This window comes from Ptychodera flava, chromosome 17 (genome assembly GCF_041260155.1).
Source record: "Ptychodera flava strain L36383 chromosome 17, AS_Pfla_20210202, whole genome shotgun sequence".
In the NCBI taxonomy this organism is placed as follows: domain Eukaryota; kingdom Metazoa; phylum Hemichordata; class Enteropneusta; family Ptychoderidae; genus Ptychodera; species Ptychodera flava.
In genome coordinates, this window is record NC_091944.1 from 37,975,044 (window position 1) to 37,993,416 (window position 18,373).

The following is an 18,373-nucleotide window of genomic DNA, read 5'->3' on the forward strand; positions in this document are numbered from 1 at the left end:
CTAACATCACAGTTTGTTCCATGTAAACTATTTGCTATGTACCTACAGTAAGTGTACTTTAATACTCATAAGCATATTTTGCTAATCTACTTGGTGTTGTTTTGAGAAATTGAATCACATGGCAAATCACTTCATTTTGCAAGTGTAGATAAAAATTGTAAATTTGTCCCCATCTCCTAAACACATGCAATTAGTAGTAAATAATTTAATAATTCTTGTTGCCTGACATGTAACAAAAGAACACTTGTAGACACTAGTTTGTTGATGTATGTTGGATAGGATAACCAATTTAGAAATTAAACTTGTGCAATTTCGGTACCATAGAATCAATGTTGGTGAAGATTTGCACAAAAGCCAAGGTTTGGTTGTGAAAAAACTAAACTTTTTCCTTTTTTTACAGGCACTAATGGAAACAAATGAAAATTTGAAATTTCTGAGCACATTGTTGCCATGGTTTGAACAATTACATGATGCAACCAGACCAGCAGAAATGTTGTGTTTATTCTCTCCAGTCATCCAAACAATGACATTAGTGTGGTTACATTCAAGGTAAGCTATTTGCAAAAAATTACCAAAGGCAAGAGAAATATACTCAAAAACACAATTTTGTTAAAGGTATACAGTCACCTGTTCCAATTTTGCCACAGTTACCATGGAAAGAGAAAATCTAACCAATCACAGATTTTAAGCGGGTGGCCGCTTTTCAAAAACAGCACCCTCACATGGGCATTTTGAATACCAAGGAATACCCCGTTGACCATATATGGGCATATTTAGATTACAGGTGACTGTATACCTTTAATGTCATCTTGATACCCGGAATGAAGAGAGCGTCACTGGCAACCTACAACTAAATTTCAAATCAATAAGATAACCTTGCCCTGTCTGACACAGCACAAATGATGCCCATAATGATATTCCACAGCTTACAGCTGATGTACATGTAGCATGGTGTATACTGGAATAAAGTGGCATTTTAGATTAAAGTACTCGCTGCCTCAAGTCTTCCTTGTACCCCTTCAACATCGGAATACCATCCTTGCCGGCCCCTACATGCTACCAAGTGACCAACAAGACCATCATAACCTCAGAATATGTAAACATTCATGTATATTATGTATAATTAGTGTACTCTTACCCACCCTGCATTGATTATTCCAGGCAAGGGTGAAGTTGTCCTGTTGATTTGACACTTTGTTGCAGGTTGCCACTAATCTTATTCACTTCTCCTCACATCACATAGACATTTGATGCTATTTTTAGCTCATATTTGGTATGGATATAAATACCAAAAAGAGCTTATATGATGAGTCGGTGGCGTCTGTATGTCTGTATGTATGTATGTGGGTATGTATGTGCGGATGTATGTCCGTCACACGCAAAGGCTCCCATACCGCCAAAGCTACCATCTCAGTATTTGGTGTACAGGTAGATGCAGGGGTTGAGATGTGACGTTGTTCAAATGTGCAAATGAGGTAAGAAAAAGGGAAATCCTGCAAATGTGCAGGAGTGGTGGGATGCCAGTGGCTGAAACAGGCCAACTCCACTGACCTTGAGTCATTTCCTGTCATTGTTTATGAACTGTTACATATTAGCAGACCCGCTCAAATTAAGGGGAGAACCATTTGATTTCTTGGGGGGGTATGGAGGATTTTGAGAAAAAAAAATGTCACCAGGTGAAATAGAAGAAAAAAAAATTGATCCTGTCATGGCCTGAGAAAATAAAATTGTCATAACAGACAGAAGTGAAAAAAAAAAAAATCACAAAGCACCAGAAACGAGCAAAATTTGGAAACCTTTTTCTCATGTATTCTTTGCCGGCGCACCGCCCATAACATCAACTTAGAATTTTCCTGCACTGAACACAGATAGAAACAACATTTATTGTTGATCTTTGGTACCCATACTGGTATGTACCAATTCCGATCAAATGTGAGTGACACCGTATAATTGCGGTATTTTTTGTGATTTTTACTGAGAAACTGGCAACACTTTCATTTTATGCCATCAAAAAATGAACCTCCATCAAGATTGAAAGCCATTTTATACCTGCTGCTTTTAACTTGATTTCAAATGTTGATTTATGTCGGTTATTTCTAGATACTATCATCAAGAATCAAAGTTCAATAATTTGTTACGATTAGTGTCCAATGAAGTTGTTGCCAGAGCAGAGTCTATGGTTGGTCAGGATGTGGTACAGAATCCATTACAGGTAAGCTGTATACCAAGACATTATTGGAATTTATTGTCACACTAATTTGAGGCTCTCTTGCTCTACAGTGTTTGATGTTTAAAATATTGGAAGCGCTTGATGTAATTTCAAAAATCTGTGAAGCTATCTTTACAATATCTCTGTGATAATAGCTTCAATCTATGATACGATTTTTAAGAAGAGCATGACAACAATTGTAGTCTTAAAAGACAAATTTTCAGTAATGTAGTATGTATTGTTTGATGAAAGATCTTAATGTTCTAAAAGTTGATTTGAAATGATTTTATGAAAATGTCAAATTAAGTTAGAATGCGCCTGGGGAACAGGGTTTGTATCTCCTGTATCAAATTGTGCCTGTTGACCCCTGATTTTCATTCTTGATTTCAAAAGGGAATTGTTCAGAGTCTCATTGCAGAACATTTGAGTCTTTCAATTTTGAGAAGAGCACTACCTTAATGGCTTGACATAATTTTGCCATCACTGATGCTTGATTATATACGACCTCAGTGAAGAAATGGAATATCCAGAATGGTGTACATGTTACACTCAAAGTGCAAAACAATGGTACAAACATAGTTTGTGAAATCATAATGTGACTGATAAATGCACATAGACTGTAATCATGTGTAATAATTTTCTACGTGTTGATAACACAGTCACACACCAGGCTTAAAGATGCTCTGAGAATCTGTGCAGCATTCAGAGGTACTTACTTAGACTTCAAAGACAAGGCAGATGCCATCAATTCTCAAAGAAACTCAGAAACAGAAGAAGCAATGTAAGTATATTCCAACAAAACATGCAGTTTGCTGTCTGTAATCAGTGCTTGTATTGATGCAATGTCATTGTACAGTTTTTCATTCAGTAGCAATATTATAATAATAATAATAATTATAATAATATTTTATTGCTTGCTTGTAAATATAGGATTTACATCACATTTGTGGCAATAAAAGTGTGATACAAAAATAAGTTCAAATTTTCTTTAATATTAAAGATAAAGTATCACAGTATTATAGTAGCTAATAATAAATATAACTAGGTATTTCTTTGTTAATATTTGTTTTGATATATGCAAAGAAAGTGGTGAAAGTAAAGATAGTATGAGTTAACCCCCTTAGTCCTACACTATGGTAACCGAGACATTGTCCACTTGTATCAAGTTGTTATCATATGACAGTACACCATGGTAAGACAGTGCAAGGACACCATACTTGGGGTATTTGCACAAGGGCCTTTAGTGTATTCTATATCCGTCCCTGCATTAGCATGTAGTAAGTGCAGGGACAGCTGAATACACCTTCAGCCATAGTGCAAACACCCTGCGTACAAAGCACTTGCACCCTCCCCATGGGGTTCTGTTATTATTACACATGTTAAAATGGAAAACCAAAACAAAGTGATACCAAGTACTACCTCAGAAACTTGGCGGAATGATTTGTACTGAGTTGTGATTGGATAAAGTTGTTTAAGTGTTTATGGGTCAAAGGTTTGTGTATTTGCCAAGCAGGTCAAGCTCCAGCCTTTTGCTGCAATCATAGCGGGAAAGAACAGAGCAAATAGCTATTTTTGATGGTTAACATTGTCCATGCTAAGTTAATTCTTTACAAACATGGTAGAAATATAAGTGACAAGTGGCTCGATAAGGTTTTTGGCATAATGTTTTTGGTTTTGCACTTTACCGCTGGTGTGTGTACGCTCTGATGCAAGTAAACTGTGGTATATAATAATAATTTACGGTGCACTCAGTGATTGGTAGCAGATATATGACCTCTATTGGTAAAAATAAGATATTTAGAGGAAATAATCACCTTGCCCTCCACATTGCTTATTTCCCACCAAATATGCTAATTTCCCCCAAAAAGTTTTATCTACCTCTCTAAATACCTTCCCTTGGCAAATATAACCTCTAAATAAAGGATATAAGAAGTTTATTTATTTTGTTCATTATTTTGTAGGACATTGAATCCACCGAAGGGTGTACTATACAGTACAAAGTTATACGGCATTTCAAGCAAACGGAAGACTGATTTGCTGTCTGGAACAACCAAAGAAGCCACTGTATCTGACATGACTGCAATATTGAAAGAAGATGAATGGACAGACTCACCTTGGCCACCAAGAAATGCACCATGCTTTGATGTTATGAATAGTTTCATGGAAAGGTAAGCACAAAAGTTACAAATATGATAGTGTCTTTTCAGTCTTATATCAATATATCACTGATTAATTCAGAATATTTATTTTATATCTCCATATTCTATATCTATTTATCTCCACCATATGTCATACTTGACATTATTATACATCTACCATCGAGAACAATAGAATTTTGCGTTCGCTAAAAAAGCCGTACGGAACGCCTGTTCCGTAACACGTACGGTTTCAAGGCGCCCCATTTCCTGCGGCTGTATCTGCGCGTTCACAGTAGAACGGTTTCAAGGGACCCATTGGACGAGTGCCAGAACAAGTCCAGCGCGCGCTCTGTACGTCTATGTGTAGTGCACTGACTCCAAAACTTGCAGAAGCGCGTCCGAGATAGCGTTCCACACTGGCGCCATGAAATCGGAAGAAAAATTGTTGACATTGCACGAAAACGGTCATTACTCTGACATTTTGATGCCCCAGTCACGAATGTAAGATGTAGAATAATGAGGTTATCACGAAAATACCGCAAAGGATGCACTCGGACATTAGCGCCGCGCATCGCCCTCCGCTTCTTGTCGGGCGATACGCTGCGCCAATGTCCTCGTGCATCCTTTGCGGTATTTTCATAATAACCTCATAGTATTAATGCATTACTCCAAATTTCAATGCAATCTATAGTAGCTACTTCATACATGTATCTAGTTTGCCTCTGAGAATGTCAGCAGCATGAATCTTTACAAGTAGATGAGCATCATAGATGTATTTCACATGTTGTCAGGTGTTTTCCCTGGAAAAACTGGTGAAATTTTGTGGTCACACATTACTGATACTTGTCTATAGCTGCAAGAATCTGTATTTGTCAATCTTCCCAACATTTCTTCAGGGTTTCAAAATATAAAAACAAAGTAATGAAAAAACAGCCTACATTGATAGAGTGATAAAGAATGCACTGCTATACATGTATTTGTAAACTATACCAAGAAACATTTCCAAATTTGCTGTAAAACTTTAAGAACAGAGGGTATTGAAAATGAATTAAGCTGTAAAGTAATGAATGCAATTTGGAAATGCAAGTACAAAATGAAGTGTGTAATCAGTGATTGTAGCAAGTACATTGTAGAGGGATGTGACAGAGCTGGCAAGTTACGTTTTTAACTCATTATCAAGCCAATAGTGAGAGAGAGTATTAGCCTCATTACAGGCCATGCAATTGGTTCTTTTAAAAAGTTCAATAATATTGTCAACTGCATGAATTGACCATGGTACTGAGTACTTTAAAACATGTGAAATTTCCACTTTTTCACCAGATTGCAAATGGTAGGCATAGAGTAAACCCAATATAGCTTCAAGTTGGTAATTTTATTGCCAGTTCATGCCATACCACTTTCCAATCAGTCTTTTTGAACAGTTGGTGATTTTCTTTGCCTTTAGTGTTTGATATATGAGCATTCTTTGTCTGAATAAGGAGTGTAGCTTTCCATGCTGTTCTCACTACCTCCATGATTTTAATACGATTTTAATTCATCTTAGGTGTAATGATGTTCTTGAACTGGTACAAACAGTGCGGCACTTTCATTTACTGGAGACTACAGCTGAAGTTGGAGGTGCTGGTACTAAAAGTTTAGACTCCCTTGTCAGGGAAATCCATGAAGAGTTTGACTCAGCCATGAATGAATTCTCTGACAAAGTAGGAGAGGATGTCTTAGACATCTCAGATGGACAGGCATTTGAAAAAGCTTTCTTTGCATTTAGGTCTGTTGTAAAGGTAAGATATTTTCTGTTTCTTTCAACTGTATTATGCAAAATTATAGTTCATTTTCAAATGGTGCAGTAAACTTGCAAAAGCATCAACCATAAATTTTGGAACAATCAAAGACCTATCTAGAAACATCAGAACACAATATCATGTATCATTTTGTAAACAATAATCAAGTAAATGCACTTAAACTTTTTCATTTAGATCTTTTCAAATTGTTATTATTGGTATTGCTTGTAGAGATACATAATTATTGTATTGCGACTTTGTTTTACACATACAAAACTCTATTGGCCATAAAAATGCTCAGTAGACCTTTATTATGTCTATGATTTTCAATGCATTCTCAATGGTATCTGAGGTCATATGCACATCATTTACCAATATCTTTTCATTTGTTTGAGTTGAATTTACCCACTAAGACTGCTTTATCTCAACATTTCAAGTTAGTTCCATGGTGTCTATTTTTCTCAGGCATTTATTGTTTTGTAATAGAGATGCCATACAGAGATTTCTAATTGTACATGGTATGCAGCAGTCATTATGTTGTCATATTGTCATGTAATTTGCTCCAAAATTGTGATGGATGGTAACTAATATTCTCCTGAAAGACATGTTATTTTTTTCCATTGAAACTGATCTCAGTTGTTCTGTAAATAGTTTTATACTTTGTCAGTAATGGCTTTATAAATTTGTTTGTATATTTGCACAGGACCTAGAGAAAAGACTTGCCATTGTACTGCGACAGAGTTTCTTACAGTGTCCTACCATTGGCGCCCAGCTGAGACTTCTTGAAGTCTTTGAAGGCGTCAGTGGCCGGGAGATGGTACAAGAAAATCTGAAAGACAAAGATAGACATCTGATTAATTCTCTAACAGCAGAGTTAATTTCCGTGAAATCCATGTTCCATGCTACCATGAGGAAACCTCCCCTTCATTCCAATATGCCACCCGTTGTCAGTAATTTAATATGGATAAGAGCACTGAAAGCTAGGGTGCAGGTAGGTATCTCTGTCTTGAATATACATGTACCAATATATATATATATATATATATATATATATATATATATATATATATATATATATATATATATATATATATATATATATATATATATATATATATATATATATATATATATATATATATATATATATATATATATATATATATATATATATATATATATATTACGCATTTACCCGTTGTCAGTAATTTAATATGGATAAGAGCACTGAAAGCTAGGGTGCAGGTAGGTATCTCTGTCTTGAATATACATGTACCAATATATATATATATATATATATATATATATATATATATATATATATATATATATATATATATATATATATATATATATATATATATATATATATATATATATATATATATATATATATATATATATATATATATATATATATATATATATATATATATATATATATATATATATATATATATATATATATATATATATATATATATATATATATATATATATTTACGCATTTACCCAGTATGGATATTGTGCACTCTTGAAGTTGCTGGTAATAATTCACCTTTGTACATGTATGTGTGATGTGTCAATGAGAGCATGATTACAACGTGCAATTTTTAAAGTGCATAAACAGAGCTGTCAAATGTCCCCATCTAACAGTGATGTATATTTCTCATAGATAAAACATCTTGGATGTCAATCCATTTTATTCAATTTTATAAGCCAGAGTACAAAAATGTGTTTTTAATGTAGTAAGTGCACCTTATAAGAAGTAAATATTGAAATGAGAGTGGTTCTAAAGTGCTTTTGTATTGCAAGCAGAGAATATCTATTAGTTTCCAATGTATTTCATAGTACTACATGTAGTCATGACAGAAGATGCCTTACACTCCAAAGGCAACAACAGCAATGAGATATAACAATCACCCTGAAATGAAAGCAATAAATGCATATTTTTTCATCTTTCTAATAGGAACCAATGGAGAAACTTAGAAGAATAAGTCCACAGTCATTGGATGGGGATACAGGATGGCATGTGAGAGACATATTTGCTGATTGCATCGATGACTTTCAAAAGTATGAACAGAAGATTGTACGTGACTGGCAGAATAATATTGTGACAGAACTGAAAGACAGACTCAAACAACCCTTACTGGTAAAAGTTATTTTCAATCCTATTGTATATGGAATCCCATATGTTCATCTTTTGATTTTATAAAATGGTCTTCCAGTATGTTTGATAAGTTGTTTAATTTCTGTGGAGCATGAAGATCAGTAAGAATTTGATTTCAAGTTGGAAAACAGAAGATGCCGTAGTTAAAATATTTTAGGGTAATTCACAAATAAAACCCTGTATGGACAAGGGTTCAGTGCATACAACTGTATACTATTTAGTGACTCCCTGCATGTAACCAGCCTTGTTAACAGAATATGAGTTGTTAATGACACTTACTACCATTTGATCAGGTCATGAGTTGAAGCATCTCATAGACTATCTATATTTGTCATTCCACACTTTGTTGTAGCCAGACCTAGTTCATGTACTCTGTGGTTGATTAATGTTTTATGTTTCACTGCTAGTTGTTCACTTTTTGGACGATGCAATCACAGATTTGAGGTCTGGCTGGCAAGACTACTAAAGCATGTGATTGAGACTAAAAGATACCATATGACTATTTAACATCCAATCACAGGTTGCAGATGACTATGATGAAGAACAAGATGTTCGGCCTCAGGTTATTAATGTCAACCTTGACCCTGAACTGTACTTGCTGCTTCGTGAAGTGCATTACTTAGCTCAGGAACCGTACAATGTGAAAATACCAGATGATGTCCGCACACTGCTCAGAAACACAGATGCATCAACTCTGCGGACTACAGCTGCAAGACTAGAAACTATTGTGGCAAAGTACAACACAGTTATGAGGACCATCACTGACTTTGAGAGACCATTGTTTGAAAGAAAGCTTGGTAAAATTGATCATGTAAGTATTGATTAAGCGTTCCATGTATTGAATTCATGAAAGTCAGTCTTATTTCAATGAATAAACCTTAATTGTTGACACATGGCAAGTCAGGTTAGATACTCTTTATGCACTGTATTCAGAGTGTATCAAATGAATCGCATTCAATATTCTTATATTCTTATTGTGAAATTTGAATAAAATGATCAGACTTATTTATGTCATTTTAATTTAACATCTCCTGGTTTCTTTGATGTTTGGTAAATAAATTCTCAAGTGTCTTCAAATGAGCATAACATTTGAAAAAATCTTAACCTTCAAAGTGCCACACCCTTATATATTTGTTTTCACCCCAATGTGCCACATATTATGTAAGAATACGTTTGTACACAATCAGAGGATTGTCCGTGGCAAGGTTAGAAGTTGATGTCCTAAGTTTAAGTTCATCACCTGACAACTCATTCAGAATCTTACCATTTGAACCTACTTCAATTTGATGACATCATCTACCCTAGCAACGTTAATTTCCAGTAACTCAGCGAACTTTCAAATGGCCGGTGGTCACCATGGTTATCATGAATATTTGTAATAGGATTCGGTCACTATGTGAAACCACCGTGTGCCATATGTACAGAATATGATTTTGATCAGTTATTTCGTACCAGGTGATAGAAATGGTAGACTTTAGTATCTTTTGAAAACTTTTCACCAATTTTTCTCAATTTTTGTTAAACATTTATTCTCTGTTACTGATGGTCCATTTTACTTATGCCATGTTATTGTTACTCTTAGCTATAGCACATGAATCATCAATAGATTATTTATCACAATAATAAATGAATAATTGTCCATATCTTTGCTAACCAAATTCATTTCGTATCATTACTAGCTGTTTGAGCAAGGCTTGACACACTATACCTGGAAGATGACAGAGAGTGCTGATTTCATTGAATTAGCCCACTCATTGGTGTGTGCTGATCTACATCACAATCTATCCATTGTTCAAAGCAATTGCCAAGAGATGATAGATATCTCTGAATCCTGGTCCAAGTTACCTCTGGATGTCTTTGAAGTGCGAGAGCATGATAAGAGTTACTCTATGGACAGTCTCATTGAATTGCAGAAGTAAGTGTATACTACATACTAGTTTTAAACAGTTGTAAACAGCTAAAGTTTATCTGGATTAACCTTTGACCCTGATACAGGCCATCACTTTGATGTGATTGGTTGACAAACATTCATACTGTCCATATTATACTTTACTGATTTTCAAGCAGCAAACATTATAATTGAATGTCTAAGTGAAATATTGTATGGTCTATCTCCACTTTTCCCTAAAAATCTGAATATTTGATGAAGATAGAAAACAGCAGGTATTAATTGAAATGTGTATTCAAAGCTTTGGAGATTTTGTTGCTGTAATGAACATGTATGAATTTTCTTAAAAACATAATAGTAGTAGATAATAGGCATAAACATATTTTGACACTACATATGATTACATGTAACACAATGTAAAATCTGGCTTTGAATACTGTCAGAAATTGTTTAAAATGGGTTGTTCATTACTGTAAGACCTAATTTTTTTTTATCTTTGATGAAAATCTTTGCAACAGAGTATTAGATGAAGAACACCAAAGTTATGTTACTCCTTCTGGAAACAAGATCCATCAGCTGTTATTGTCTTCATTTGAGGTAAGTATCAGTCTGAACAATGAAGTTCACAGCAAGTGATTACATCAAAACACTAACAGTGATTACTTTCCAATGATGCTTTCTTTAAAGAAGATGCACTGTAGACAAACTTTTACTGGACCTTTCCCCAATAAACTTTGTGATCTTTCAAAATCAAGAATGAAAATCAGGGTTCACAGAGTCATTTGATACTGGAGAAACAAATAACTGAACACTAATACACATATTTAAAATTCAAAGTGGCTGCTTTCTTTATATTAACTATAAGGGGAAAAACTACATTTGGATTTGAACAAAGGCAGTCAAAATTTCATTCACTTGCAGAACTTCAAAGTTAGTCAGTACAAGCAGTAGACTAGAACAGTCTTGTACAAATTGAAAGTCAGAATATTTGTCTGTGAGACGCATTCTAACTGTAAGCAACACATTAAATCATACACCTGTAAAGTTTGTAAAAGTGTAGTCCCTACATATTAGTGATCAAAATTTGTTTCACATTCTACCATGCTCATACAAATGATATGCAAAAATATTTGACAGCATTGGATTTGAATTTTCTGAAATATGAATGTGTTGACGCAGAGATGTAAATATTTGGATTTTTTTTATAAAGCTTGTGGAATTATCTTGAAGAGAACTACTCATAATTCAGATAATTCTACCGTAATACGTACAGATAATATCACAGCATTGTTTGAAATGAATTCTAATGGTATGTTAATTGACACTGTGTTTTGCAGGCTGTTGAGATAAGCAGAGCTTCACCAGCATGGGAAGAGTATGTAGCACACATGGATGCATTGGTATTAAATGGATTGAAACAAACAACTGTGAAAAGTCTGAGATCAATGTTGAACACCATTGTACATTCCAACATGGCTGAGGTAAGTAATAATAAATATCTCATCACAATCTCAAAATGTACAAACAAAGGTAGCAATTGATGCAATTTATTTTGTAGAACAAGTAGATATACAGAACATATAATGTAAATTTTAACATTTTGGATCAGTGCCTTCTTTGAATAGCCAGCCATGCAATCCAACTCAGAGTTCATCTATTTTAAAAGCGGAATATTTTTTCATAGAGCAAGTCAGAACTTCCAATAAAAATATGAAAATTATTATTGGCAATCGTAACTTTAATTTTAGGACTTTGATGCAAATGAGTACTTTGACATTTTAACCTTACAATGTTTATAGCTGACCAATCTTTCAACTGAATTTTGGATTATGATCTCTTCTTGTAATAAAGAGTTCCGTAATACTTTGTTAAAAAAAACATTGTTTTCATGTCTATTTAGAAAATGTGCTGTATTCTAGAAAGATATTGCATCTCAGATACCAGACAGCATTCATGGTATGGTGCATTGTGTTGGTGTTATACACATATGACTATTACAAAGGCATACTCATTGGAGAACCAGGCCATTATGATAAAATCATGGATTTATAATTTTTCCTATTGTGCTGTGATTTGCAGAAACAAGGAACCATTACGCCAATACTGACCATTCGCATGGAGCTGATAGAAAATTTTGTGAGTTTTACACCACCCCTTGACCAGAGTACAGCAGTAGTCAGTGTACAGGAGAGAGTAATGCAGTGGTTGTCAGCATTTAGAGCTAGAGGATCATTGGTTAGAATGTTAGGAGCTGATGATAAGGTGAATAGATAATCAGACTTGAACAACTTCAACATTCTATTGAAATCAGTATATTATGGAATTTGGCCATCAAGGTTTTACGACACTGTCAACATCACTACCGATTCACTTGTGAATTATAATTGAGTTCCATATACCTTTGTATTTATAGTAATCGTATACTGTGTACTGTAAAGGCTTAAAGTTGCACATTCTATTGAAATGAGTACTTTATGGAATATGACCATCAAGGTTTACTATACTGTTAATATAACTACTGTTTTGCCTGTGAATTATGTTATCCTAAAAAGACAACTCTGCTAGCATAAATTAAAGTATTAGTAATAAATTACACAGGTACAGTTGAGTATGATTTTAGTTATTTTTCATTGTTTAATTATTTCTGCACTGTATTTGTATAAACAATATAGTGTTTACAGAACTTATTGTTATTTGACATTGGACCTCTAATGCTTGAAATATTCACTGATTTGTACAAGTGGTAGCCTTTCACATCAAAGTTTTATATACACCTTTCACATTAGCATGGATATGAAGAGTACATTACCATGGATGAAGATGTACATCAGTTTACACAACAAATATTAATGATGGTCAAAGAAAATGGAGAAGAGTGCAAGGTAAGGCATGGCTGCACGACTCAATATTTCCCTGGTTTGTGCTGGATTTGTGAAGATAGTCCACAATATTCACAGATAGAGATGGATTCTCTTATCAATTCTCAGTCAAAACTATTCATGAAAAGTATATAATTCTATTCTTTGAGTACTTATGCATTTTTTTCCTGTGGTTCATGATCTTAGGTAATTTATTTCAGAATTGCAGAAAAACTGGTAAAGCAGTACTTAGCAGCCTGGTTGCATTTACTTGTGTATCACTGTTATCAAAAACCCTGCTAATACATGTAGTTGAAAAAACCACCAAATGTGTGAAACCCCCATTCATCAATAAGTACACAAAGATGAAACAGAGCAAATTTGGAAGAAAATTGAAGTTGTATCTAGTCTCTGGATATATTAATATTATTATGTTCATACCTTTCTTTCTTTATTGACAAATTGAGGTGTTATACTGGCATGTATATCTAACTATATGTATATAATTGATTCTATTGAAATTCATTTTTGTTTGTTTAACAAAATTTAATAAGCCATACATTTGGCAGCTTAAATCTCATGACATGTGGCCTCTTTAGTTCAGTTCAATTATATGTTACAAATTGTCACCAGTTATAATTCTTTCTGATAAAAAGTTTTGCTTTAAATTTCAGGAATTATTGAAACTGTTTACAAACTACACATTCCTATGGCTTCAAGACATCAGTGCCACATTTGAAGAATTCCTACATGGACGTCTGACACCAAACCCTCGTAGAAACCCATCCAACCTTGATGCAGCTGCCGGCATGAGAGAAATAGCATCTGCCAGATCAATTAAATCAGCCCATAGTGACAGGTAAGTTATTCTAATAATATCTACTAGGTTAAAATAGTACCATGGCCCTTATTGTGCATGGTTTCCTTCATCAAGTTTTCTAAACTTCAACGAGTATAACGCGGGTAATGTAGGCAACAGGAATCTGATCTAAAATTATATAAAAATGTAAGCTGTCAGAATAGATATAACAATGGTCCATGAAAACCTAATTTGCATGATACCTGTATGTGACATAAGTTGTGCATGTTGTTTAGAACACTACAGAGTACTGCTACAGAGTTCCTCAAAGTGATTACTTCATGTATCATGTGTTGGAGATGATTTGCTCTGTAAAAACCCCACAGGACAGGTAGAATATCAATCTTGTAGAAAATTTCTTCACCTGATGGTGCTTCTGAAACAGGATTGAAATTATACAGGGATGGATGTAGATGTTGATGGTGATATTCATATCAATATTTGCCTGATCATAACTTTCTATCAACAGACACATGTTCTAGAACTATGAGAAATGTTTCGCTTGTTAAGACTAAGAGTTTAAAAGTGGGCATTAGTTCGTTTCACAAAGATTTGTTTATTTATTTATTTATAAAGAAATGCCTTAATTTTTTTCATAGCAAAAAAATTATAGATGGATGCAAATTTAAATAAACTAATACAGTCCATAGCACTGCTAGTTATGTAGTTTATACCAAGTCTAATGGTTCAGCAAATTACTGGTGAGAAGTGAGAAATATTACCTATGACTATCTAGATTACTTAGTAATTGGTATTAAAGCTGCCTTTGACCTTCTAGATTACTGGTGATTACTACCTATGACTCCCTAGATTACTTGTGATTAGCATTAAATACCATCTGTGATTTCCTAGACTGAGTTGATCAATTTTCTATTGTGCCATTATCAACAATGTTGATTTCATGAACTATGAAATAGATACCTGTAAGACGTCCTTTTTAGTCTGTTATTGTTTGTATTCTATTTTATGTCTTCTAGAATATTGCTTATCAATATGCTTCAATAGTTGGGTTATTGCTCACTTTGTTTTCAAATTAAGACATATCTAAATCGGACATGATAATTAACATATTTTTGGGTCTGAAATTGTCATTTTTGGTGTAAACTCTTCCTTCACTCTATTATCCAATACTGAGATATGTCTAAATCAGACAAGATAATCAATATTATATTTTTAGGATGTCATTTTTCAATCTTAACTCAATTTCCAATTCCATGCCATACATTAACCAATCCAATTCAAACTTGATTTATGATGTGACCATAATTCCTGTACTTTCTGTTTTACCTTTTGTTAAAATAGATTTACCAGTTATCAATGAAATATTACTTTAATATTTGAATTTTAACATTGTGTAGTTGCAATTTAGGGTGTAACAATGATGATATGTAACACATGTGTACATTAAAGTAATGGATGGTAAAATTCATAGCAATTGAAAGGTGTAGGCTTCAGGTAAATGTTGCATTTTCATAAAAAATGTTCAACACCACTATGTTTTATATCAGGTTATCAATACATAAACACATGGAAACAGCCTTGTTTGATTTTATACAGGTTTTCAGCATTAGAGACAGTACAGGAAATTCAAAATTTTGCTTAAAATTGTTCTATTTTCATTTCATTTGTACTTTTACATATATTAACAAATGAATCCATGTCATCAAGTCTTAAAGAACTCACTTTTTAGGATAACATGTCATAAATCTTTTAAGAATAAATTTTACATTTAGTTATAAATTTTCCAGGTTAAGGCATTACAATGACAAGTAGAATGCGGCTGGGGGACAGATATATGGACTCTCAAATTTTTACCAATTCAGTTTTTGGTCTGTGCTTGCCAAGGCCCATTTTGAAGCTGCTGTAAAATCAAAAATTTCATTTTTCACCATGGAGTTAACATAGGGATAGTGGCCATTGGGAATTTCAGTCAATCTGTAAATTTAAGATAATTTGTTCTTCAAATACCAAAATTTACTCGGTGATCCCTTATTTTTATTCTTGCTTTTCTTAGGAGAAATGTTGAAAGTTTTGTTTAGGAAAGTTTGAACAAATGTGTAAACATTTTAATTTCAAGGCTCTTAACCCTTTGCACCCTGACCCCCTGGTACTCTAAGACGTCATCGGACATTTATGTCCGAGCCGGGTTCAAAGGGTTAAACAAAGCCTATGTCACCACAAGTTTGCATTTACAAGTATGACATCATCCTTATTGTGTATTATATCATACCAGTGTATTGATGGCAGAAATACAGTGATCTGATTGGTCAAGATGTGAAAAGAATCATGCTATATGCATTTTGTAGCATGGTTTGATCAGTGATAGCTCTCAGCTAGAGAAAAATTCCACTTTTGACTTTCCACACCAGAATTTCAATATACTTCTATGATAATATAATAGCAATAAACCATCCCAGCAACGTGTATACCAATGGGTTTTGACCAGTTCATTCTGTATATGCACTCGCTATCGTTCATGCATGTATGTCATGAACTGGTCAAAATATCATGGTATACCGTCACTGGATGTGGTTTATTGCAAAAATACTTGAAATCAATGATCATATGAGAGATCATTTTGTACATAAGACCTACCATATCTATCCATGTGATGTCACACATCTTAATGTGTAATATGCACAGCATCTGCATTCTCATTATTGTTTTTTTCTGACTCAATGTCAATACCAAGGTCGCAGACACAGGGTAGTCATGTTAACATGTATGGGTAAGTTCATCAGTTAGTATATTTAGTCCAGACACATAATAGATATGTAAATATTCAACCAATTCATTTATATTGCATCAAGCTTTCATTAATCCAGTTGCCCTTACCGTATGGTTAATGCATGGTTTCATCATTTGTCATTAATACACCATAAGGAATGAATTCATTATTGGTAATCTGCATATTTTCCATGAGACAAGTCTTTTGATTGTCATTTCTTTCACAGTCTGTATTGTAGGGAGAGATAATTATCAAGTTGTCTGCAGATTTCAATTCATTTTGTATATTCACATTTTCAGTCAAAATGTGATGATCAGAAAAGGTTTTGTTATACAGTAGCTTATCATCGGTGAGACGACATACACTTCCTCACTATTTAAGTGTTAATTCATTGCATTTCACATACCACTACAAACATTAGACTCTATCATTGAATATGATAAGATTTCACTAAAAGTTCATGTCAAATATAGCTTGTGGAATAGACAAAATAGTTCAAAATTTGAGACACTTTTCCCTTATCAACTTCATACCTGTGGACTAAAATTCCAGTTGTTTAATAGATGAATGCAGATGGGGTCAATAACTTGATATGGGAAGAATTTGCAAAATAAAATGGCATTGTCATTCGTTTTGTGAAGAAGCAGTTGTACTTTGCAAGACTATGGCAAAGTACATGTATTTACAAAGATATTTAGCCCAGTGGTTTACCTGCAAGCTGCATATCAAAAGATGGTTCACAGATGGAACACTTACATGTAGCAACATAGTTGTACCCTTTGGTGTCCTTTACATGGGATGAGTTATAACATCTTAGTCTCCTATGGATGGAAGTGAGAGAAAACTGTAACATTGTATGTGTATTACCGTCTTTTTAAGAGGATAAAAAGCTGTGGCAAGTTGTTCGTATCTTTACTAAATAACACTTTAAAGAAATACATGTCATGGTGACCACATCAGATATTATCCAGATATACATGAAATATTGAATGGAACCAAGTAGAATTGCTCCATGAGTCTCTGTGTTCATACCTTTATGTTATTGGATTCACACAATTTTAAAGTCCTCACACAATGCCTTCTCAGAACTCTTCTGTTGCATTTACCCCAATATTGCATAACTACCAATTGGTAAAACAATTTTCAAAGAGATTTTCTCCATCCTCTCCATGCAAGAATTTCGTCACTTGACACCGTTTTCAGCAAACATCTCAGTGCATTGTTGTTATGATACTGTAAGGCTCACATCCTCACTTGCCCATTTCAAATTCATGTAGTCAACTATTCATCAGGCTTTATTGCACCACCTCTACTGTGTTGTGTACAGTGTATAGTGTACAATGCTTATTATACAAGTATCCAGGAAATGATCTGAATCCAGGTCAATAAAACTTTGTGAAGTTGAAGTTTATCTAACATAACTGGAGTTTCAATGAATGTCCTGTAGTGTCTTACTTAGTCTAGGAGAGGTCCTTGGTTATGCATATGCGACGCTTCAACCAAATCCAATTGAAGCGTTGTGTATACCAAACCTGAAGACAGGCCCCAGACTATGTCATAGTTCACAATCACTTACAGTAATGACAATCATAAAATGCTGTCCTCACACCATGTATAGACTTGTATCACAGTTATTCATTGCAAAACTTAAAGAGTTAAAAAAGGCTACATCAAACGCTTCCTTGCTGTAATGCATGCAAATTTATGCAACACATAGATGTATAATAGTGTAATATGGGAATTTC

At 33.9% G+C, this 18,373-nt stretch overlaps 1 protein-coding gene across 1 annotated transcript in view; it reads left to right on the top strand.

Moving 5' to 3' along the window:
- LOC139116263 (uncharacterized) overlaps positions 1-18,373 on the top strand; it is a 138,247-nt gene that overhangs the window by 14,723 nt on the left and 105,151 nt on the right. The window contains 15 exon segments of the mRNA XM_070678856.1: positions 401-549; positions 2,101-2,212; positions 2,869-2,990; positions 4,171-4,377; positions 5,891-6,125; positions 6,829-7,116; positions 8,095-8,277; positions 8,816-9,106; positions 9,975-10,210; positions 10,702-10,780; positions 11,521-11,664; positions 12,263-12,445; positions 12,970-13,065; positions 13,716-13,900; positions 16,593-16,628. Of these exon segments, the coding sequence (XP_070534957.1) occupies positions 401-549; positions 2,101-2,212; positions 2,869-2,990; positions 4,171-4,377; positions 5,891-6,125; positions 6,829-7,116; positions 8,095-8,277; positions 8,816-9,106; positions 9,975-10,210; positions 10,702-10,780; positions 11,521-11,664; positions 12,263-12,445; positions 12,970-13,065; positions 13,716-13,900; positions 16,593-16,628 (2,546 nt within the window).